Here is a 24,913-nt window from a genome sequence, read left to right as displayed (position 1 = left end):
CGAAACACTCCATGTGTAACAACGTCGTCCACGGGCGCTCCTACGTCCACGACGTCCACGGGCGCCTCTACGTCAGTGGTTCTGAGCACGTTATATGCACTCCACCAGTATAAATATTGATTAAGAGGTTTTTGGATGACATGGGCCAATGCTTTAGTGCCTGTGGCAAATTCTAGTAGCCATAGCAAATAGCGTTCACCGCCTACGAGATATGTCATAGAAAAATGACATTGGTATCACCATATGCTGGCACACTCCCAAACGTACGCAGAGTAGCGGATAGGCCCAGTATTATATTGAGCTAACGTCTCCGGGTAATATACACCGCCCTCGACCCCGCCAATATACGCCAAATATACCAATTGTTTTCTTTGCAGTAGAGATGCACACACCATGGCTGTCCTCACATTCAGGCGACCCTGGTGTGAAATAGCGAGTTCAACACATTATAAATTGCCTTGAGAACCAATGTCCCCATTTTAAGGAGCATCTGTACAGAAATGCGTGTTGTATTGCGTTTGTTTTTATTTCAAAACATACTCAGTACTGATGGCCTCACGAACTATTCCATATATCGAACAATGGCAACATGTTTCCTTGGATAGTATGTACAATATGCAGCAAACATTTTGTCAAAAGGCTTCGAACTCGCGGAGATATGCGATTGGTGTCGACGAAGTGCTTTGCCATAAAGACGTCGGGTTTCCTCTCCTGTTCACTCCCTCAAACGCAACAATGTGCCATATATCACCGCACAGTGCTCTGATCGCCGAGATTTTTGCGGCATCGGAACACTGTGGCATGTGTCTTACAATATCCAAGGTTATACGCATCCCTCTGTGTTGACACGCAGGGGGATACCACAATTCATGGGTTTTGAACAAAGGTCAGGAAAAGAACGCTTGGAGCCATTAGCGATGTCGCGTCTATTCGCCGGTTATCTGAGTGCGGTAGAGCCCTAGTGGCATACGGCTGAACACATACCGATTTTCATATATGTTTATTACCTATCTGCAAGCAGTACAACCATCCCACCACGTTAGAAAACGTTTGTGGGAGGTGAGATCGTGTTTGAGAAGCTCACAGTCGCTCCGACAGCAACATCAAACCTTGGTCTACCAAATTGTTCCCCCATTCATGCTATGGAATTTATACGGTGAAATGATTTGAATGAGTACGTAGTCAATGACCTCTGTACGTGTTGAATGTGTCCTCCCTTCATGTGTTCAAAACTCGAGAGGGCGCAACACCCTGAGCGTGCAGGCCGACTGCCGAGAAATGCATTGCCGGGTTTATCTTGCACTTCCGATATTACCGGATTTGATTCTTCCGGTCGCAGTTTGAACGGCGGCGGTTAAGCTCCAGTCGGCAACCCTCAATGCCGGAGTTGACCTTCATTTCCGGGTCCCAATATATTCTCTATCTCATCCAATCGTGACCGGCCTCGTTCACGATGCTACAGATAGAAGGTGGCTCAACGCGTTATCATAATCTGTTGGCAGACTCATGGCATGCTCGTCGTCCTTCTTGCACTCATGTCGAACGACAACTGTCGACCAGGGAGTAATCTCCACATCCTCATTCTCAACACCATGCAAGAGGCTTTGGCGGCACGTCTGCGATACAATGCAAGTGATAATGTTCACCCCTTTCGCGAGGTTCAGTCTCCTGTTGGGTTGGATCACCGATTATTTGCTGCCGTTCTTCAAGCTGCGGATCGGATTCATGCAGCGTGCAGCTGCCAATGTGAGAGTCGTCTTATATTACATGCGCGTACCTGCGACTGAAGTTGGGCTAGATAACGTGGACTGGAAGCTAGAGGAGTACATGAATATGACTCCGAAGACCCGCGGTGTAGCCACGGAGCAACAGAATGACCAACTGAAACAGGCGTTTCCGGTGGATCTGCCGGGAGAGTCCGGTGTTCCACCGGCAATCCATGTCCCAGCTACCATCGCCGATTCTGACGGTGTCATTCTCGCATGGATTCTTCCCAACCTCCTCCCAGTGGATATACAGGTTTGTAACATCGAGACGTATATTAAAACTTGCTAATCAACATCCATTCAAGACAGACCTGTGGCGGTCAACGGACGGCCTTGCTCCAATTCTTGACAAGCCATCACCGAACACCGATTCGTGGCGTCTCTGGAAGGAGAACTTCAAGCACGACAAACACACACTCTGCGGTCTTCTCAGTATCGCACCGCAGATGGTTCCTCAAGGAGTACGTACTCTGTAATATTTGGTTGGAAATACTAATGAATTTTCGCAGGGACGAAACGGGCCAAAGCCCTCGAAGGGCTTTGCTGAGCGTGAAGTGCAGGAATGGCTGGAACGCATTACCGAAGTCGGGGCTATCCTCGACGCGGTGATGCAAATCGTCGCTCCAACGCAGTACCGGCAGATCACGGAATTCCTGAACGAACATGTCGCCCCACACATTCCCTGGCCGGTCACCGGGATTGCACTGCAAATTATATGGAACCGGAAGACCACCTATCATCGCGACCAGAATAGCTTCCATTTGTGGTACGACCTCCTGGTCACTGTTGGCAACTACGGTGACCAGGCATACCTCGGACTGCGCGGTCTCGGTTACTCGGTCCCATATTCGCCTGGCACTGTAGCCGTTATATTGGCCAAATACGTCGAGCATGGAGTGCCCGAAGTGCAGGATACTCGAGTCGCGATTTCATGGTACAATCGCCGGGAGATGGTCAGGGTATGGGGTGGGAAGGAGATGTCGACGACTGCCGAATCAAATGTTCAGTCGCTGATGCGTTCGGTAATGGACTCGGTATTCGCTCGTGGACTCTGAAACTTATCTGACATGCTGGAACTCATCATCAAACACGCATTACAGCGCAGCTAGGGACATGTATCACAATGAAAACCGTCACTGGGTCTTTGTACGCTTCCGAAGTTGGCCACCCTCGCCGGCTGTCCCTGACCTTTGGCGTGTTGTCCGCTGCCTTGCCCCTGTATCATTGCCGGATGAACCACCTGGCGCCTGCTTCGGTACATCCACTGCTCTGGTTGGCGGAGTGGACGTGATCTTGACTCCCGCCGCGAGCCCCGCGGCAGTGACCTGGACTGCACGTGTGGACCGCCGCTAGATAAGCCACATTAGCGCACCGGTTATGCCGAGTGACCGTGTACTATACCGGTGGTTGTTGAAGCTGCTTGGGCGCAGCCCCCGCAACCTTCGTGCCGGTGGTTCCCTCGGTTTCGTCGGTTGTTCCATTGCCGGGCAATGTCGAGGAGGATGGTCCAGCACCTAGAGAGATTAGCGGTGCTGGTTATAAGCCATGAGACATTGTAGCCCTTATTACCGAAGCACTCACCGTTGTCCGCAGCTTTCCCCTTCTTCTTCACTGGGCGTGGCATCGGACCGGTCCGTTTCGGCTTCCACCCAGCTTCGAGCGTCAGCTCCATCATATCGCAGAGGACATTCATGCGCTCGGGGAAGGATCCTTTGAGGAGATTACCTGCGCCGCAACGCAATAGTGTCAAGGCGCTCTGCCCGAAATCATCTCCGCTGTCGAATTCCGGCGGAGGGGACTCTTCTCGGAAGTCGTTCGCTTGACGGGAGTCTCGGGCGAGGAGTCCGAACACCAAGCAGATCCTTTGCACCGAGACGCGGTCAAGATCCTCGCGGACCGATTGATCGCCGATCCAGTCGAGCAGTCGGACCACCTCTTGTGCGTCGTTGTAGAGATCATGGCCAACAAACCCGTGGACGTTAGCCCATGTTGCCCACGGAGCGGCTGGAATGGGTGGAATGTCCACCTTCGTCTCGAGCTATGATAGTGATATTATTATTATGTCTTCGGCACTGAAGTCGCCCACTCACCGCCTTGGCTACACGGGTCAGGAGGTTCTGGTACTGCGTCTCGGCGCACAAGCTCTCGAGGAACGGGACGACCCCGCCGGGTTTGACACCATACGGTGCCGGACGCTCCGCCGGAAGTACGGTTGTTCGACGCACAACCGGCGAACGGAGGCCTGACGGCGGTGGTGTCCTCACGTCGACGTACCCTGGGCCGTCATAGTCTTCCGACGCAGCAGTGGGTGTCTCGTCAATGCCGGTGTCCTCGAGCGACTTCCGAACCTCATCGCCGTCGCCATCCTCGTCTTCCTCCTCGTTCTTCCGACCCTCCTTGTCACTGTCGGTATCGTCCCCGGACTCGTCGTGATCACCATCACCAGATTGGAGCTCTTCGAACTCGTCCTCTTCTCGGTCCTCCTTATCAGCCTCGTTCTCGAAGAAGTTGTCGTTCTCCTCGTCGGAGGAGGAGGGTCCCTTCCCTTTGCCCTTGCCCTTGCGCTTCGCCATCTTGCCCCGTTTACGACTCGTACGCTTCCCGGTGGAATACTCGCCATCCGTGTTCCTCTTGGACTTGCCGCCCCGCCTAGACTTTTTGGACGGACCAGCTTCGGCACCGTTTCCGGAAACGCTCTCGGTAACGTCGTCCACATACAGTGCTCGGTACTGACCGGGGATATGATCAGCGGTGGGCTTGTGCAGTCCGCGCAAGAGGTGAAAGCGGCCCTCCGGAACTTGAAACACCTCCCCCGGGCCAGGCTCAGCGTAATCTTCCGGTGCCGGCAATGACGCCTCTGTCTGGAGGATGTACTGGAACCAGTTATTCTGAGCCTTGATCGACATCTTGCTCATGCAGTCGAACTTATCCTTGAATTCGGACGTTAAATAGTCTTCTGGGATGTACTTTTCGAGTTCCGGTTTAATGGTGCTCCATGGGACAGAGTTGAGCAGCACACCGTCCCCAGTGGCAAGGCCTATCACCGAGACTTAGTCGGTAATACACTAGAATTGTGGTTACTGACTGAGATGGAGCCGGAAAAAGTCGCAACCGTGGGCGTAAACTTCTTTGCTCGTCATCTTCTTGCCATTGTGACTAGAGTGAAATGGCTGCGGTAGACCGTACATGTGTTTGAATGCCACGGTGGATGAGCGATCCCGCCGTTGCCGACGGAATAGGTTTTGGTCTCTGAGCGCCTGTGTGTTCGGCAATAAGCGGCAATGAATCGTAAATGCGCAAGACCTTTACCGGAGGGTCGGCATCACCGATCATGCCGAGCAGCCTACTGAAGGTCTCCAAGCAGGCCACCTTCGTGTTCGTGTCCCAGAGTTGGTGCTTTTGCAAGGCGTCGGCCGTCTCCATGTACTGTGTGGTGTCGTCGCTGCCGACTGATTCAGTACTCATGAAAGGGATTAAGGGATTTCTTTACAAATGCGTATTGACCTGACCGCCAATAGCTGGGCGGGTGGTGTATACAAAGACCGCGGCACCACAAACGCGGAACATGAATTTGATGAACTCTTCGACGATGTGGACCATATTCTTGTTTGCGTAGCTAAAATATAATCAACACCGACAGTGGCACACTTGCAAACGCATCCATACTCTCGCTGAAAGTCCGGAGGCGGTGGCTTCGTGTTGTACTCGGCAGCCAAGTCCAGCCACTCCTCTTGCTCCTCCTCGTCAAGTTTCTTCCACATCTCCGCCGCCTGGCTGTTCTTCATGCCAAAACTGGCGTCCTTGCCCGCCTTCTCCTCAACGTCTTTGAAATGCTTACTGTACCAGAGGCCGCGGCCGGTGAACAGCCTGAGACCGCACCAGTCCGGTGTTCCCTCCTGGCGGTCGGCAGTGTGGTTGCTGAACCACAGCGAACATTTCTACGCAGATTAAGAAAAGAGTTTGTGTCGAAATCACGTAGGGACTCACCTTTTGCACGAAGCCCGCCAAGAACGGGGTGTCAAGCCCCCGCCGCTGCAGAAAGACCTCCACCAAGTTTTTCTCGATTGTCCGGCGGGTTGCCGTCTGTGCAGGCTTCCACTTCTCTATCCCTTTTCGCATCTCCGAAACCTCGGAATTCTTCCACTGGAAATCCGCAAATGGGTCTTCGGGAACGTTTTCGGTAGTCGACATGGTGCAAGCAGAGTGAGAAAGATGGTGGAGTGAGAGATCTAGGGAATAATTGATGCGTCGAGGACAGTCAATCCATCTCAGACCCGGAATTTTTTGTATACATTTATTTGGTCCTGTTTCAACTCAGCGAACAGTAGGAGTATATCTCTGCCGACTGCTTGATACCATCGATATCAGTGAGCTTTCCCCTCACTCATCTGTCCTCTCGCTCTCCCATCATGCCCCTCGCCAACCCCCAGCAAGCTCGAGTACTCAATACTACAACTTCGCAAACATATTACACAAAGGACGGCTCCAGGCGCACAAAGAAACGCAGGATCGACCCAGGCCCGCCGGTTTACGCACCGGCCGGCCAAGAGGACTACCGGAGCGGGCCCTCACGAGTGCCGGATCCGACACCTCAATCAGACACACGTGACGATGAAACCACTTGGGAGATGCCTGAAGTTACCCAGCTGGGGCCCGGTGAGAAAAAGTCTACATACAAGGCAATTATCCTCGGCATTGTCTGGCTCCCTGCGCTGACAGTTCGTGTAGAAGCAAGTGACCATGCACGAAGAATGGTTACCTCTGGCCCCATTGTTCTTGCGAAGACTCATAGAACGTTGGAAGCCGGTAGACAAAGAAGACAAGTGCAAATGTGGTGGAATATTGGCCTGGCGTTGTCGAACGTGCTTGGGTCTACCAACGTTCTGTTCCAAGTGCTGCAGGCAGGCACATCTCCACCTAGTGCACCACCGCGTTGATGTGTGGGATGCCGATCATTGGCGGCGTGCATCGCTATTTGATCTTCGGATGCAGGTACATTGCGGTCATGATGGCGAGTTATGTCCGAACCTCACTGCGCAACCTCCTGGGTCCGTACCGGAACTAAATATACTGCCTATTTCTGACGACTTGGATTCACTCGAGCCACCTGAGGACGCTGCTGATCGTCCAATTGACGAATATCCTGAAGAACCAGAAGAAGAGGATGAAGAGGAGACGGTAGTCGACGAAGATGCCGGCATTGGGTCCAATGCCGGTGATATTAACCACGACCCTGCCGGCAATGCCACCAACACCGCCCCACCGAACATACCCATCTACCGAGGGGAGCGCATTCTCACGGTGGTACACACCACTGGCATTCAACGCCTGGCGTTCACATTCTGCAAGTGCGCAAATGCAGATTCCGAGGCTGAGCAACTTCTGCTTCGCGGATTTTATCCAGCGTCGGTGAAGCGTCCAGTCACGGTGTTCACATTTGCTTGCCTCGACGACTTCCTCCTGACAAATCAGCAATGCAAAACGTCTCCATGGAACTATCACATGAAGCTCTGTCGCGCGACCGATGGGGCATTTTGGGGCTCTGTCCAGGTTAGTACCGATGCAGCCTTATGAACGATGCTAATACGATTTAAATTAGCTGGGCTACAAGGCTCTCCTCCGCACGTCCAGGCAATACCGAGTGCTGAAGTGGAAACTTCACGCAGGCATCGGTCATGAGGAACCGAGTACCGAGATGAGGCCTGGTAGATTAGCAATAACCTGTTCTGCTTGTCCCCGACCGGGCTTCAACACACCCCCTGGCTGGGCCGGGAGTGCCGAAGCGTGAGTGTCATTACCGAGGGTTTGGCGGTTCGCTGATGAATTGCTTAGCCGCGAATATCCTGCATCAACGGCACACGACGGCAGCTTTAACTTGGAGCACATGGTTATGAAAAACCCGGAAGACGATCTACAGTTCGTTTCGGGTGAACTGTACACTGTCGACCCAGGACCGTTTGATGCACATTTGGAGGACGCACTTACAAGGGCAAAAGATGAGGTATGTCTTGACCTACCGCATTGCCGGTGCGCGGCCTCATTCCGGCAAAGCGGGTTGCCGCAACATGCAACGAGCACCGAGCCACCAAAGAGTCCCTTGGGGGCAAGGCGCATCTGGATGCAACAGGAATTGGTGCCTCTGCCTGCTCGAGGCATGGATTCTTCATTCCTCACACGGTCGTGGACTTTCAGCGCGGTGAAGCGTGAGTGATATTTCGGCAATAAACTTCGCACCGGTCCTGATATTGTCGGCAGCCAACGGAACATGGACTACTCGGTACACTGGCATGGAAGTGGTTCGCCGGCTACACAACTTTTGTCCTCATCTACGACATCGCCTGTCAGTACCACATCAACGCGCGCAAACGATTCGAAGCATCTCCGTTCCTTCAGTGGCCCATTGCCGCTACTTTCTTTTGGGCTATCGGCCAATTCCATGTTCACGGCCATCAAAATCGGTGTTATGCTCGGCATTCGCTGAGCTTCGTCCCCAACGTCGGGCACCAAGACGGTGAAGTGGTCGAAACCTTGTGGAAACCATTGAATTTTATCAAGGATAGTATTCGTGGGATGGCTACTTCGCATCGCAAAGAGGTTATCGACGCTCATATGCAAGATTCTAATTGGATGAAGCTCTGTCGTCTCCGTAGGTGTCTTCCGGAATTCACTTTCGGCAATCGGAACTCATCAGCCCGGCAGCAAAATCACTTGTCGACAAGTGGAAGGAATCAGTGGAAGAGTACACTGCAGCAAAAAAGGCCTTTGAAGACATCGACCGTGTTGCTAATGAGGAAGAGCGCGCCCAATGGAAACAAGAGATCCTCGATGCGCGAGAGGCACGCAAAACCGATCCCTCCGCCATGGACATTTTTACACCAAAAAAAATCAAACGTGAGTCCGATTTTTATCACTGCACACTTATATTCAGTGGAGCACAGCGGCGAACAAGACGCAAGTCAGGACGGCTCTCTTGAACGGTGACACAACGCACATTGTATCACTCGAGAGCCCGATCTCAGTGGACCTCCTTGCGTGGCTCTCTTTGGGAATCGGCATAGACCGCCAGAGGTAAGCTACTTTCCCATTGCCGGTTGTCGTCGGCACACCCGTCGGAAATGCTCTACCGGTATTCACACTGCCGTGGGGTGCATCCATAATGGTGATAGGCACTGGTTATGAACGCGCAGGTGTGGACGCTTGGGCACATGTATGATAATGCGTTGAGTGGAATGCCTACTAATTTGTTATGTTCAGGGTGGTCATTGCTCGATTGGTTCGGGACCTTCGGCAGAGCTCGACTGACAAGGCGAAACTGACGATTTCCGAGAAGAGGCAACGGCTGTCATCGGACATTCGGTCGTTCAATACCGAAGCTGCAAAGCATCTCCGTAACGCCCCTCCAAGGCTGGTCGATGGCCCGGCGATCTTGGCGAAGAATGGGATTCCCTGGAAGACTACGGGACTGACGCATCAGCCCCTGCGCCACAGGCAACTGAATCCGGCAGTCCGGAACAACTTCCCATTCTCATGCCGTCATCACTTGGTATTCGGTATTGCAAGGATCATGGTCTGGTGGACGTCGTCTATGCAGAGCGAGAACTCCGGAAAGGAGAGATGAATGAATGTCTCTCCGGCGTTCGCGACGGGATCGACACCAAATCCTACCTTTACTATGCTCGAGTTCGCAACGCCACTTCCGTCCGCACGTCGCTCCGGTCCTTTAGCGAGATTCGGACGGTCGACCACTCGGTAGCGAAGTATGTCCGGCTCTACATGCTCTCTCGCACCGCGCTCGCTGCCCTGTACGACCCGAACGACCCTGAAGATGTCAAGAAGAAAACGGATGATCTAGCCATCTACAAGCCCATCACGAAGTCCGATCTCACTGTCAACACCACGATCCTGGAAGCAACGACCAGGGGTGCTCGCAACAAACACCCTTCATGGATTTGGACGTTCACCGGAACATCGGAAGAGGGTTCCACCTTCTACAATGATGAAAGTAAGTTGCTCCGCTCGGTGATCATTAACACACCTGACATCTCGGTAGCCCGGCGAACAATGTGGCAGCGGGGTTATGAGCGAAAGGACCGTTGGTGGGAGAACCTGAAGGCGCTCGACCTGGAGATGCTTTGTGTGGTGCTGGATTTTGCACGCCTGAAGGAGAATTGGTTCGGCCGTGCCGTTTTCACGGCAGATTCACCCGGCCATAAGTGTTATGCTAACGGTCAAGCTCGAATGTGGGAGCGAAGGAGAAGCAGAGCGCAGAAATGTTTCGCAACGTGCGTCGCGCGCATCCCAAACCTCTCCAGTAGAGTATACCCTGTATTTTGCTGCGTACACATATCCTGCTCGGCAATGCTTGCATGTATCCGGAAATGAGCTCGGCCCTGGCATTTCCGCCAATAGGCACTTTATTTAATACCGGCATTCCCGACATCCCGGTATCCCGGTCACCAGACACCCCACAATGTATCGATTTATACCTTCCGCTACAAAGGTCTACATACATCCCATTCGAGCCAGTGATTTACAACGCCTCCATATCCTATCCCGTAATCCGACTTGCTTCTCCTCCAGTTGCCAAGGCCCGTTCCGGAACAGGGCCATGCGAGGTGTGGTTACTATCAGGCCTGGTCAGCGAACACAGATACGAAGCTGATCATCATACCATCCGTGCACGTCGCCTCTTGTGCCGTTATGAGCTCTTCGCACTCAAACGCATTGTCCTGTTCGACGAATCCGCGGATCCGCACCATTTGGCCAATATTCGGCCGTGGAAAGACCAATGCCTAGACGCATATTATCAGCGCACATACAGGTTTGGAGCGTCAGCATTACATACCACATCGTATGGGTCTAAGTCGACCTCTACCGATTCGCAGCCGTTCACCGGGCATTCCAAGTATATTCTTGCGGCAATGTCTGACATCTATGTATCAAGCGGTCAGCGGTGATCATCTCCGTGAGCAAAGTAACACTGACCTCTACCACGCGGGAAACAATTTCAACGTAGTATACACCGTTCGTGATCTTCAGGAAACACATGGTAGTGGGGGGATAGATGATGAAGTGGGACTCTGATACATCCCCTTATCAATAGATACCAGGCATATTGGCGCTCGGCAGTGATGGTTCGGTGTTACCTTCGCCCTCTGAATGCCGACAATGGGTTCCGTCGTCAATCTTCGGTGTTGATCGACTTTACGTAAATGCATTTACCCATGGGCGTGTGAGCCTGTACGAGCTCCGGTGCTGTTTTCCTCAGTGCGCGGTATTCACTGCCCGCACTGTAATAAAACCATATATTTTGTGCTGAGAACGTACGTGGCTACGTGCTACATTCATTACCGGAAATATGGTGGGTGCTCACTGGGGGAGCTCGTACGACCGTCTCAGACGGGGTACGTGCTCGTACGAGCTCCGGCAGTGTGTGCATCCCCGCGCGGTAACCACCGCACGCGCGGCCGTAAAAGCGGGCATTCTGGGCTCAGAACGTACGTGTCTATGTATTCAATACAAATGCCGCAATTCCGGTATATGCCGCTTGAGGAGACCTCGTACGACCGTCTCGTACCGGGTACAGGCTCGTACGACTACCGAGGTTGGTTCCACCGTTGCGGGACAAACACCGCACACATGGTAACACAAGCAGTTGTTAAGTGCTGCGGAGGTCTGCGGCGGTGTATTCCATGTTAGTATATGTGTTACACCATGGACTCTGTCTCGTTACTATAAAATTCAAAGCTCACGTTTCGCGCGTCCGCAGCCACACGGGCCGCGGCGCTATCTTGCTGTACGCTCCATTCTCATCCTTGACGACTCGATCGCCTCTACTACCGATCTCGTCGTCCCGTTTCCGCTCCATCCGCTCCTTAATAGCTACGCACGTCGCGGGGAGTCCCTCACTCGTTCTCGTCCCGAACTTGTGAGGTGAGCTCCCCTACATACCACGTCTAGCCCCGTTCAGTAACTGACGAGTATGCGTAGATTAACGCTACCGCGTTCATTAGGTTAGCTCACTATTGATTAACTCGTTCTCGTCCCGAACTTGTGAGATTAACGCTACCGCGTTCATTAGGTGCCCGCTCGCTCCGCTCGCTCTCGCCTCGCACCACATCGTTCCCCTCTGCTCTCCCGCTCGGCCCCGACCTTAACAGGTTATGAGCCCTGATACCACGAACAACATGTCGTTCGATGTTCCGACTTCCACGTCCAGCGGCAAGTACAGCATCCCCAAGCTACTTGCCGACAAATCGAACTGGGTGCCGTTCAAGGAGCACTTCCTTACAGCAATCGCCGCAAAGGGGCTTTCTCGTCACATTGACGGCCAACCACAGCCTCCCCTCCCTCCCCCGTACACCCGTGCCATCCCCCACAAGACCCAGAAGGTCATCGACGCCGAAACTGCCGCAGCTGCGGCCGATTCCAGTCTCCCGACGCCCGTCTCGGACCAGTACACCACCAGGACGGATGCGCAGTACCTGGAGCTAGTCGAGAAGGCGTATGAGAAATACGAGGAATGGGACCGCAAGCAGGCGGAGGTACGCACGATCCTCTACGGAACCCTCCCCGAAGATCTCTTCGTTGCGGTCAATGCCCTCCGCCCTATCTCCCTCATGTGGAACGCCGTCATCAAGGCTTGTGCCGAGAAATCCGCCATGTACGCCAACGCTATTCGCGCGCGCATGCTCCGAATGCGCTGTGTGGATGGTGGAGATGTGCGCGAGCACCTTACAAGCCTCGCGCGCGAACGCCTCAACCTTGCAGCAGTCGGGACCATCATCCCCGACACAGACTACATCGCGATGGTCATAGCAAGCATCCCGGAGTCCTACCAGCAGCGTATTCAAGTGCAGCTCGACGTTGCCAACGCGGTCGGCAGAACCCCCGACGTCGACACCATCGTCCACACCTTGCATGACGAATACGAGCGACGTGCCATCACCGCGAACAGCACTACGGACAACGCGCTATACGCAAATCAAACCGTGCGCTGCACCAACTGTGGGCGCTACAAACACACGAAGGCGAACTGCTGGCGCAAGGGCGGCGGAGCAGAAGGCCAAGGCCCGAAGGGACAGGGCAGACAGGGTGGATCGTCAGCTGGAGGAGGTACCGCGTCAGCGAACACGGCCTCATCCGAGTCGAGCAAGGAGCACGTACTGGCCACCGTCGCTGGTCTCGAGGAGCGCGCAATGGACCCCGACGACGTCGCTGTCCCCTCTTTCCATTCCCCCCGCTTCGTCGACGTCTACGACAGTGGGGCCACGCGCCACATCTCCCCGAACCGCGAACACTTTACGGAGTACAAGCCCCTCGACCGAGCTCACAGCGTCACCACCGCAAACGGCGCCGAAGCGCGTGCAGTAGGCGAAGGCACAATGCGTGTCGAAGTGCCGAACGGAAGGGGTGGTACGCACTCACTCACCCTCAGCGACGTCCTCCATGTGCCATCAGCAGCGTTTACGCTGGTCTCCCTCCGGAAGGCGGACAGCAAGGGCTACAGCTCCACCATCGCAAACGGTGTACTCTCCCTCACCCATCGCGCGACTAGCGATGTCATTGCCCACATCCCCGAGCATCACGGACTATACCAGGTCGCTAGTACCGACTACCACGCCTGTGCCGCACTCGCGGCCTCTGGGGACGCACCGTCACGTCAGCTGCTCGACGACATTGAGCTCCACCGTGTCATGGGTCACATCTCCGTCAAGGCGGCTCGCGACATGGTTGACAAGGGGCGCGTGGAGGGTATCACCATCACCGACCGGTGCGCACAACCTCAGTGCAGCGTGTGCATCTCTGCGAAGATCACTCGCGCGCCTGTCCCGAAAGCCGCAGACGGACGCGGTGCAGCCGAGCTCGGTCTACGCGTCAAAGCGTACGGGGACCGCATCGACGCGGACACCTGGGACCCTGGCCATACGTCCATTGGGGGCAGCAAGTACGCTACTCTCTTCGTCGACCACGCGACAAGGTGGCGGCATGGCGCCGTTCACAAGGCCAAGGACGGCGCCTCCCCAGCCTACCGTGAGCTCGATCGTGTCGCGGAGACGCAGTACAGCACGCGCATCAAGTGGTTCCACACCGACGGCGGTGGAGAGTTCACTTCCAACGAACTCCAGGCCTACCTCAAGGAGCGCGGAACTCGCTTCACGACATCGGTGCCGTATACTCCTGAGCAGAATGGCCTGGCTGAACGCAGTCACCGTATCGTTGGCGACCGCACCCGTGCAATGCTTCTCGACGCGGAGCTCCCGAAGTCAATCTGGCCGTACGCCTACCTCCACGCCATCTGGCTGACCAACCGCACACCATCCTCCGCGCTCAAGGGCGCCGTGACCCCTTTCGAGGCGCGTTTTGGGAACCCGCCCGACCTGTCAGGTCTACGCGCCTGGGGGACCAAGGTCTGGACCCGCACGCGCGACGCGCGCAAACTCGACGCGCGCGGGAAGCTAGGGCACTTCGTCGGTTTCAGCGAACAGTACAAGGACGCCATCCTCGTCTACTGGCCCGACAGACGCACTGTCACCGTTGAGCGGTCCTTCGTCTACGAGGAGCGCACCCCCCGTTTTCGAATTCTCGCTGGCTCCGCATAAGGGGGCGTTGGGTCATGGTCATGCGCACCCAGCTCCTAACGGAACGACCCTCCCTCAGAATCCCATTGCGGATGTGCCCGCGCCTAAAGAACCCCCTGCGACCACAGTTCCTCCCCTCGCTCTTCCCACTGCCTTCCCCACCACTGCTCCCACTCCCACTTCCCCCAGCATTGAACCCCACGCGATGGCCGAAGAAATCGACGAGTTCCATGACCTCCCGGACCTCTACCTCGACCCCGTGGAAGAACAGGAGATGCGGGAGGATGAAGAGCGGGAGAGACGGGAGGCGGAGATAAGAGCAGACCTGGATAAGGCGCATGCAGAGAGGGTGCGGCAGGCGAAGGCGCAGGAGGAACGCGACACTGCCGAGGTCAGTGACATCATCGATGATGCGGACAGCTCCGACTCGGACGAAGAAGTCATCGTCGAGCAAGCACCCCCCGTCGAGCAACTTGGGCGTGGGCATCGCGTACGCAAGCCATCGTACTACCTCCGACGCGTCGCCGGTGGCGAAGGCACCGCCAATGGCCGCAATGCACGCCTTCCACGCGGCATCGCCCCGGGCGACATCCTGGGAGTGATGACGGAAGAAAGCGAGGAGACGACGGGTGGGTGGGTCATGCTGTCACAGGAGGAGGCCGAGGAAGACTACGAAGTGGTCGACACGGCCCTCTCCCTCCAACCTGGCGACGAGCCCTCGACACTCTGCCAAGCCCTCAACTCGCCGGACGCTGAGCACTGGCGCGCTGCCATGCAGGCTGAGATCGACAACCTCCTCGAGCACGGAACGTACGAACTCGTCGAGCCGCCCAAGGGCGCACACATTATCAACTCGAAGTTCGTGTTCCGCGTCAAGCGCGACGCAGACGGCAGCATCAAACAGTACAAGGCGCGGGCGGTCGCTCTCGGCAACACCCAGCTCTACGGCCTCGAGTACGAGCAGACCTTCTCCCCTGTCGCCAAGCTCGCATCACAACGTCTCCTCCTCGGGCTCGCGGTGCAAAACAAGTGGGACGTCATCCAGATGGACGTCAAGTCGGCGTACCTCAATGGCGACCTCGACGAGATCATCTACATGCGCCAACCACCCGGCACCGCCATCGACGACGACACTCGCGTGTGCCGGCTCAAGAAGTCCCTCTACGGGCTCAAGCAGGCCGGACGCAGTTGGTACAAGGTCCTGCACGAGGCGATGCGCCAGCTCAAGCTTATGCGCTGCGACGGAGACCACGCGCTCTTCTACCGAGTCGAGGACACCTCACGTGTGTACGTCGCCACGAACGTCGACGACCTCATCATCACTGGTACGGCCGACTTCCTCTCCGAGTTCCGCGAAGGGATCAAGACGCGTTTCGCCATGACGGATGCGGGACGGCTCGCTTGGCTCCTTGGGATCGAGGTGCAGTACGATCTCGAGCGCGGCGAGATGCGCCTGTCGCAGCATCTCGCCATCGACATGCTCGCGCGCAAGTTCCGACTCGACCAGTCGAACCCCGTGGTCACTCCGTTCGCCTCGGGCGCCGTGCTGTCCAAGGCGCAGTGCCCCAACAGCGACATCGAACGCGCGGAGATGAGGGGCGTCCCGTACCGCGAGGGCGTCGGCTCGCTCATGTACATCGCGCTTGCCACCAGGCCGGACATCATGTTCGCGGTCGCGCGGCTGGCGCAGTACATGAGCAACCCGGGACGCCAGCACTGGGAGGCGTTCAAGCACGTCGTGCGCTACCTCAAGGGGACACGCGAGATGTGGCTCACCTACTCGCGCAACGGCGGTCCACTTGCGGGATACACGGACGCGGACTGGGGGACCTCAGACGACACGCGGCACTCCATGTGTGGGTATGTCTTCACCTACGCTGGGGGCGCGATCTCCTGGTCGGCGAAGAAGCAAGCCGTCGTCGCTCTGTCCACCACGGAGGCGGAGTACATCGGCATGGCTCATGCGGCCAAGGAGGGTGTTTGGCTGCGCGCGGTGATCGCGCAGATCGTTCACGTGTCCCTGCTCAAGTACCCGTCGCGGCTCTTCTGCGACAACAAGTCCGCGATGGAGCTCGCACGCAACAACGCGTACCACGGCCGCACCAAGCACATCGACATCCGGTACCACTGGATCCGCGGCGCAGTTGAGCGCGGCCAAATCGCGCTCCTGTATTGCAGCACCGAGGAGATGCCTGCCGATATGTTCACGAAGTCCCTCACGTCCACTCGTATGCGCTCCCTCCTCCTCGTCATCGGTATGCGCTCGCTTTGAGGGGGCGTGTTAGTATATGTGTTACACCATGGACTCTGTCTCGTTACTATAAAATTCAAAGCTCACGTTTCGCGCGTCCGCGGCCACACGGGCCGCGGCGCTATCTTGCTGTACGCTCCATTCTCATCCTTGACGACTCGATCGCCTCTACTACCGATCTCGTCGTCCCGTTTCCGCTCCATCCGCTCCTTAATAGCTACGCACGTCGCGGGGAGTCCCTCACTCGTTCTCGTCCCGAACTTGTGAGGTGAGCTCCCCTACATACCACGTCTAGCCCCGTTCAGTAACTGACGAGTATGCGTAGATTAACGCTACCGCGTTCATTAGGTTAGCTCACTATTGATTAACTCGTTCTCGTCCCGAACTTGTGAGATTAACGCTACCGCGTTCATTAGGTGCCCGCTCGCTCCGCTCGCTCTCGCCTCGCACCACATCGTTCCCCTCTGCTCTCCCGCTCGGCCCCGACCTTAACATTCCATGCGTTGCTGGAGATAAATTGCGTGCTGGCCTGAGGGCCCCGAGTACGGGCCAGGATGTTGAGTCTGAGGAAGGATGGCCTCGGTAATGGCGGTGCAGGGCAGCACAGTGCTATTTGCATTGTTTGTGGTACCGATTACTACTTCTTTACACGTAGGGAAGCTGGGCGAGGGCTCTATCTACGAACGACAAGTCTCCCACCCTGACAACTCGTACGACCGTTACCGACGGCTACATTACTGGGGCTCGTACGAGGTCGTATGGGCGTTACCGACGGCGACGCGGGCACCTCGTATGGGCGTTACCGACGGGCTACAGCACTGCCACCGAGTGGCTTGGACTCGACGGTACGAGCGTTGTCCGTCTCGTTCTGCGAGAACGAATGGTCCATCTCGAGCGCAAGCGCATGCGGCACATTCTCTGCTTGGACGGGATGTGAGCGTGGGATGTTGGTGTAGGGACGTTGGGCACCTACCTCGGACAAGGTCACATTCGACTGAGACCAGGCGACCTCGCGCGTTTAGGGTGAGGTGAGGCCAAGGGACGGATGATTCGACGGCGACGGTGCCGTCTGGTGCGCCCCTGTTTGAACGCGGCTGATAGCAGGACGTGGTTAGCAGGTAGGACGGACGTCGGTAGGGCATAGACGCGGTAGAACGAAGGGGTCTGAACGGTGGGACAGACGGAGGGGGAGTCTTGGGTGGGAGAAGGGCTGGGAGGATGAGAAGGTAGGTGAACGCGTACGGGTGATCGGCCGCGAGCACGCTCTGGTCTGCATCCCGCTCCGGGAGTCCGGGACAGGTAAAACGACGGGCATTGGGAGTGGAGGTACGCGTCCTGATTGGTTTGCACACGCCCGCTAACGGGTTCGTGCACGATAACGCCTGGTGGTGGGGGGTGCGTCGAGGGCCGATCTTGTTGATTCCTTACATTATCTTATCTCATATGATGCAGCTCGAGGACGGACGTCCGATACTGGCCATACCTATTTTAGTTTAGTTGGTACTGTACAGTTCCTCGGCTCTCTCCGAGACGCCCCGGCACAGCGCTCGCTCGACCGCTCGCCCATACCTCAGTCGCTATTGTCCCCGACTGAGGTATGTTTCTATTCATATATTGTTCCTCTATTTCTGTACTTACGTATCTTGTACCTAGCTCGCACTCACACTGTGTGTCGTTAGGTACAGCAATCCAGTCGCTATTGTCCCCGACTGAGCTCGCACTCACACTGTGTGTCGTTAGGTTATGAGCCCTGTCCGCGTCTAGACAGAGCGAGCTCACCTACACGGCGGACTATACCCGTGATCAAATACGCATCACGAAGAGGAGCTGTCCAGCTCCTGAATGCCCAAATCCGACCCGGATCCAGACCCCACATCCACTCCACCGAGTCCCGGTCCGATGGCAGGTTCTTCTGGCGCCGGATCCTCGCCGGACGCGTGGGTCATCCCTTCAATGTCCGGTTCTCTCCCCACGACGCATCCGCTCACCGGAGAAGAGACTTACACGCCATGGTCGAAGAGGATGACAGCTGCGTTCCGACATGCCGGAGTTTGGGAGGTTGTCCAAGGCAGCACCCCAAGATCGACCAGCGACACTGCGCAGGCCGCCGAGTGGGACCGGAAGAACAATGCCGCATCCAGCTGGATTCTCCAGACGGTCGACGCAAGTATCGTTGTCACGATCGATCTCGATAAGACAGCACACCAGCAGTGGACCGCGCTCAAGAACGAATACTCTCGCACCACCATCCACTCCGCGGTTGGTTACTTTTCCATTCTCAACTCTCACTTATCCTCCGTCAACGGCCTTGAAGATCACATCCGCGCCTATCAAGATGCCGTCTTCCACATCCGCGCTGCAGGATTCGACTTCGCCGACGACCTCGCTGCGGGCCTTTTCCTGGCCACTCTTCGCGATCAACCGGGTGAAGGCACACAATGGAAGTCTTGGGCGGCCACCATCCCATTCGACTCGACCACCAAGACGACCCTCGAGCACGTCACGGTCGGCGCTCGCAACCAACGACGCCTTGCGCTCGGTATTGCGACAGCCACGACAACGTCGCAGGATACCGTCATGGTCACCAACATGGAGGATGCCTATGCCGCCATCGACCGGTTCAAGCGTGCGGGTAACAAGTGGTGTTCCTACTGCCGCCGCAAGAACCACAACTACGAGGAGTGCCGCACTCGCAAGCGAGCCGAGGCGTCGGGCGGAGGTTGGAATAAGGGGAAGGAGAAGGCGAATGTGACGCAGGAGAAGAGCAACATCGGCTCAGAGGGCGAGCACTCGAACTTTGTACGCAGCGACACCGTTTTATTCACTTCCGAGTTCTCCTGCTACCCTCTCGTGTGCGCATCACCATTCATTGCCCTTCAAGACTCGTCTTCCCTTGCGCTTCCATCTCGTTCCTCGCTCCCACCTATCGTCATCGACTCTGGAACGTCATCGCATGTCCACTCTCAACGGGTGGATTTCGCCGATCTCAGCCCCTCGTCCTCCACTATCCACGGTTTCGGAAATGGCACGACCGCTGTTGAAGGTCGCGGGGAAGCACAACTCATCGCCGCCCTGCCGGACGGATCACGCACGCGTCTCCGGCTTCACGACACCTGCTATGTTCCCGAGTCACGTCCCAGCCTGATCTCCGTACCACGACTCGACGAGGCGGGCTGCTACACACTCTTTGGCATGGGTCGCTGTGTCTCGTTCAAGATCAGCGATGGTGGGGACCTCCTTCGACGTGCGCTCTCCCGTTCCGACACGATTATGACCGGGAGCAGAGGCAAGGACCGCCTCTACCACCTCGATTTGCCTAAAGACATAACGTCGTACCACACAACGGACGACATGGCTTCACGCGTGCTGCTACTCGCTCACGGTCGCCTCGGGCACCTCAATTTCCACACTATTCGCGCCATGGCACGGTCTGGGCGACTTCCTGGGATCAAGCTCACGCCTACGCAGCTGCGCATCCCCGACCCACCCTGTCCCTCATGCGTAAAGGGCAAGATGACACGCGCGTCATTCCCGCCATCTTCTGGCTCTTCCGGTGCGCATCCCGTGCGATGCCTGCAACTCGTCTCGATGGACCTCTGGGGACCGGCTCCCATTCAGACTCGGTCTGGGCATCGGTACCTCATCACCTTCACGGACCACTGGTCGCGCTGGGTGTGGGTGGGTTTCCTGCGCCGCAAATCCGAGGCTTTTGACACGTTCAAGGAGTGGCTTACCCGAACGGAGCGCGAGACGGGACAGAAGCTGGACACGATTCGCGCGGACAACGGCGGGGAGTTCATCAACCGCAGCTTCTCTGAGCTGTGCGTTTCCTCCGGCATCCGACTTGAGACGTCGTCACCACGCACTCCGGAGCAGAATGGCGTAGCCGAGCGCCAGAATCGTAGCATTTTCGATCGCGCTCGGACAGTGCTCATCGATGCCGGACTCCCTCTCTCTCTATGGGGTGAAGCGGTCAACTACATCGTGTACACGAAGAATCGCAACCCTACGTCCGCGCTGCCTGGTCGCAAGACGCCGTTCGCTGCGCGTTTCGGACATCCCCCAGACTATGCTTTCCTTCACCGTTTCGGATGTCGAGCCTACGTTTACGTGGGTGATGTTCCCTCACGCAACAAGCTTGAAGCACGCGCGGTCGAAGGTGTATTCATTGGCTACGCACCAACGCAGAAGGCCTACCGGGTGCTCGAGCCGTCCTCCTGGCAGCTTCACTCGTCCATCCACGTCGACTTCCATGAAGACATCAATGGGTGGCCACGACGTGGTAACAGCGCGCAGGCTGAGGGGGAGCCACTCTACGACTCGTTCTTCTACCCTACTGAGGGAGACGACGAGCCTCCGAACAACAGCCCGCACACTGCAACCACGTCTCAGCCTGCCGACGCGCTACCAGCAGAACAAGAGCGTGCACCGCTACCACTGCATCGTGAGGAGCCAAACGTACCTCAGCTGCCGCCTCCTACAGACGTTGGAGCACGTCCACGAACACGTCGCACTCGACGCGAGAAGCATGGAACCGAGCCTTCACGACGATCGACACGCATCATGGAGCTGAAAGCTACGAAGAACCAGGCTGCACGTGTCGAGGACGTCCCGGATGAAGGAGACGCTGCTCCGCAAACCCGTCCGGATGACGACAACGGAGACGAGCCACACTCCTCCAACGAATCCGAGGAAGAGGTCGACGCAACACTCTTTCTTGACGCTCTCCTAGACCACTGTTACCTCTCGACTGGAGAAGAGCCGAAATCCTACCAGTCTGCAGTCGACTCGTCAGACGCTGAAGAGTGGATCGCTGCGATGATGAAGGAGCTCGAATCGATCTCAGCCCTTGGTACCTTCGAACTCGTCGACCTCCCTCGCGGACGATCAGCAATCGGCACCAAGTGGGTCTACGCCTTGAAACGCGACGCTACCGGCCGAATCATCCGCTACAAGGCTAGACTAGTTGCCCAAGGGTTCTCGCAGAAGCCGGGTGTCGATTTCTTCGACACTCATGCTCCGGTCGTCAAGCCTGAGGCGATGCGAGCACTCATGGCCATAGCTGCCATGCTTGGTATGGCCATCCACGTCGTCGATGTCGACAGCGCTTTCTTGAACAGTGACATCCCTGAAGATCAGGAAGCGTTCGTGAAGCAACCACCGGGTTTCGCGCAACCCGGACTCGAACACTTGGTCTGGCGCATCAAGAAAGCGCTCTACGGTCTTCGACAGTCCGGGCATCTGTGGTACCGCAAACTCCGCGAGATCCTACTCGAACTCGGCTTCACGGTCTCACTGGCTGACCCGTGCATCTTCTTCCGACGACACGGAGACAAGTTTGAAGCCATCACATCCCATGTTGATGATCTCGCCCTCTTCTGCGCAAACGACGTCGACGCTGAATCCCTCAAGGCCGAGATTGCGAAGCACGTGCCCATCAAGGACAACGGAGAAGTATCTCTCCTGCTTGGTGTTCAGGTCACACGCGATCGCGAAGCTCGTACCATCTCATTCTCACACGCGCACAAGATCGACGCAGCACTGGAAGAATTTGGTTTCGCAGATGCCTTGCCGGTCGCATCCCCGATGGATCTCAGTACGAAGCTCGAACCACAGGTTGGCCCCTTGGACGACGATGAAGCCACTTTCATGCGACGTGTAAAGTTTCCAGCGGCGGTTGGTACGCTCATGCACATCGCGGTTCACACTCGGCCGGACATCTCAAAGGCGGTACAGAACGTCGCTCAGTACATGTCGAACCCAAACAAGACTCACTGGCGTGCCGTCAAGCGGATATTCCAGTACCTCAAGTGCACGCGGGACTATGTTCTCACCGTCGGCGGAGAGGGCTCCATCTTCCCCGTTGCATGGTGCGATGCGTCACATGCCGACCAACCAGCTATGAAGTCCACATCTGGGTACGCCATCTTCATTGGTCAAGGATGTATCGCATGGTCCGCGAAGAAGCAGACAACCGTTGCGTGTTCCACTACGGAGGCGGAATTCTACTCGGCCGAGAACTGCGGGCGCGAAGTCGTATGGATGCGTCAGCTGCTCCAGGAGCTCGGTTTCCTTCCTATGGACAACGCTCCCTCCACACTCTTCCGCATGGACAGCACCACCGCGATTCGGATGCTCAAGAACACCGACGAGGTCAGCAACCGAACCAAACATGTTAATATTGCATACTACTGGATTCGCGAGGCGGCTCGTAAGGGCCACTTCGCATTCGAGCATGTCGCAGGCGCCGAGAACGTCGCGGACATCCTCACCAAAGGACTCTCAACCGATGTTCACCGCCGTCACACCACTTCCCTCGGCCTCGCTCCATCTCCATCCGTCTCTTCTCGCTGAGGGGGAGTGTTGATTCCTTACATTATCTTATCTCATATGATGCAGCTCGAGGACGGACGTCCGATACTGGCCATACCTATTTTAGTTTAGTTGGTACTGTACAGTTCCTCGGCTCTCTCCGAGACGCCCCGGCACAGCGCTCGCTCGACCGCTCGCCCATACCTCAGTCGCTATTGTCCCCGACTGAGGTATGTTTCTATTCATATATTGTTCCTCTATTTCTGTACTTACGTATCTTGTACCTAGCTCGCACTCACACTGTGTGTCGTTAGGTACAGCAATCCAGTCGCTATTGTCCCCGACTGAGCTCGCACTCACACTGTGTGTCGTTAGATCTCTTGCCGGGTGCCGCTGACTTTGCGCGTTCGTTGGCAGAGTCGGACGACTAAGCGCCGGCATTCACGGACGAGCCAGCCGAAGAGGCGTGGAGGAGCGGGGCGGCGATGGTCGATGGTCGACGGGGCGCTGTGGGTAACGGGCTGTGTCGACCGCGGTATGCCCTGGGACGCAACAACCTGTAGGTGAATGTGTCGGGCGAGGTCTTGACGCGTCGAGATGGGCGGGTACGCCGTGGATGAGGCGTTGCGTCGACCGCGGTGCGCCCTGCTCGGCGAGTCCAAGGCTGGTCAGCAAGCGCCAAGCGCTGGGCGAAAGAGGCGTTACCGCAGGCGCTCGATTGCGTCATGCACGCGAGGAGGACGACTCCGCGTTGAGCGAGCTCCCCTTCCCCGCCCCCTACACCGCCTCGCGCGCCCTCAGCCCGTCTCGTACTTGCACGCGTCCGGGCTTCGAGAAGAACACCGAGTCCTGCCATCTACGTTCCAGCTCTCCGTGATCAAGGTCCGTGCCTCTTCCTTTGCAACCAACGATGTCTAACGTGAACCCGACAGGACGCAGTCGCTGTAGATCCGGCACAGTTCGTCTACATACCTCCAGAACAGGATATCACCAATCAGCTGAACGAGGTTCACGCGAGACGCGTCTTGCACGGCGTCGGTCTGTGCACACGCGTCTTCGACCTCGTGGGGGTAGCGGAGGGCAAGGTGCGGCTCTGAGATGGATGTCTGTGGTACAAAGATCGGTGAGTCTGTCTCACACTATGACTACCAATTCTCTGCGTCTTCCGTCCCTTTGGATCCGAGGCCATCCTCACCAAGATCAAGTCCTCGGATGAGGACGGTGTCCGACGTCCGTCTATTCCGCCTTGTTCTCGCGCCCTTAAGCTCACTCACGCCCAGTCACTGTCGGATCTTTGACGACATATACGTTCCCCTTGTCTACCTTCTGGAACCTTGCGCCTCGTACGTGCTCCTCTCTCTGTTATGTCTTCCCCGAAACCCATGTCGTCCCCCCAGGGACCCGAAAGAGCGAGCACATTTCTGGCTGCCGGGATCGGAAACACCCTTGGCTCACACCTGGCGGACCGGATATACATTGACGCCGGCAATGTCCTCCGGGTGCGCTTCGAGGGAGACGAGTTCCATGAGGATGAGCCTGGACCGCCGGAGGCGCATGAGGGCGTTCAACAGGCTCGTGAGATGCGCCGTTCCCCGTATACCATCACCGTGAGTGCCTTCCCTGCTTCCCCCTGTCGGTGGAAAACAGCTTATGTCTGGTTCTGTTCCAGTGCCCGATGTCAGAACAGCGACTTGGCCGGTGGAGGAACGCCGGCGTCGAAACAACGGACGATGGATGACATGTAATCAGACCGCACCGCGTTTTTCTTGTTTTCTCGTATCCTTCGATGACATGTTGTAACTTCGTTCGCTTCAATCAGGACCAGCATTGCCGACTCGAAAGAGGAAGCGGAGCTGGAGAATGAAATTTCGCGTCTGACTGCCATCACAAGCTATGTCGTTGAATTCGTTCTCTGTTCTCGCCATATCGACATACACGAAAGAATGAGGCCTAGGACCCCGGACCAGTCATCCCACGTCCTCAGGTAGTCCTGCGCATGAAGC

At 56.5% G+C, this 24,913-nt stretch overlaps 5 protein-coding genes across 5 annotated transcripts; 3 read left to right on the top strand and 2 right to left on the bottom strand.

Annotated features, from left to right (window-relative positions):
- Window positions 1-3,161: 3,161 nt before the first annotated feature.
- On the bottom strand, window positions 3,162-5,957 carry BXZ73DRAFT_107464 (uncharacterized protein; the record flags this gene model as incomplete). Its single annotated transcript, XM_048016905.1, has 8 exons — window positions 3,162-3,280; window positions 3,348-3,804; window positions 3,857-4,803; window positions 4,852-5,023; window positions 5,076-5,208; window positions 5,257-5,382; window positions 5,433-5,704; window positions 5,754-5,957. The coding sequence occupies 8 exons, from the start codon at window positions 5,955-5,957 to the stop codon at window positions 3,162-3,164; spliced, it is 2,430 nt and encodes an 809-aa protein (XP_047871855.1).
- Window positions 5,958-6,784: 827 nt separating this feature from the next.
- On the top strand, window positions 6,785-10,081 carry BXZ73DRAFT_107463 (uncharacterized protein; the record flags this gene model as incomplete). The annotated part of the gene is made up of 13 exons (XM_048016904.1): window positions 6,785-6,814; window positions 6,870-7,316; window positions 7,366-7,550; window positions 7,599-7,767; window positions 7,818-7,969; window positions 8,022-8,043; window positions 8,112-8,412; window positions 8,466-8,657; window positions 8,705-8,834; window positions 9,021-9,174; window positions 9,255-9,768; window positions 9,817-9,945; window positions 10,014-10,081. The coding sequence occupies 13 exons, from the start codon at window positions 6,785-6,787 to the stop codon at window positions 10,079-10,081; spliced, it is 2,493 nt and encodes an 830-aa protein (XP_047871854.1).
- Window positions 10,082-10,393: 312 nt separating this feature from the next.
- Window positions 10,394-10,814, bottom strand: BXZ73DRAFT_107462 (uncharacterized protein; the record flags this gene model as incomplete). The annotated part of the gene is made up of 3 exons (XM_048016903.1): window positions 10,394-10,558; window positions 10,612-10,698; window positions 10,752-10,814. The coding sequence occupies 3 exons, from the start codon at window positions 10,812-10,814 to the stop codon at window positions 10,394-10,396; spliced, it is 315 nt and encodes a 104-aa protein (XP_047871853.1).
- A 2,336-nt stretch (window positions 10,815-13,150) lies between these two features.
- On the top strand, window positions 13,151-13,735 carry BXZ73DRAFT_56277 (uncharacterized protein; the record flags this gene model as incomplete). The annotated part of the gene is made up of 1 exon (XM_048021457.1): window positions 13,151-13,735. A coding segment is annotated over one exon (585 nt), but the record flags the coding sequence as incomplete, so codon positions are not given.
- Window positions 13,736-24,274: 10,539 nt separating this feature from the next.
- BXZ73DRAFT_82337 (uncharacterized protein) lies at window positions 24,275-24,648 on the top strand (the record flags this gene model as incomplete). The annotated part of the gene is made up of 2 exons (XM_048023688.1): window positions 24,275-24,517; window positions 24,580-24,648. 2 exons carry the CDS (start codon window positions 24,275-24,277, stop codon window positions 24,646-24,648), a joined length of 312 nt encoding a protein of 103 aa, XP_047871851.1.
- Between the last annotated feature and the right edge of the window lie 265 nt (window positions 24,649-24,913).

This window comes from Epithele typhae, assembly GCF_022376455.1.
Source record: "Epithele typhae strain CBS 203.58 chromosome Unknown BXZ73scaffold_111, whole genome shotgun sequence".
NCBI lineage: Eukaryota > Fungi > Basidiomycota > Agaricomycetes > Polyporales > Epitheliaceae > Epithele > Epithele typhae.
Note: the sequence above shows the minus strand (reverse complement) of the source record. Positions and strands in the feature narration are given on the sequence as shown.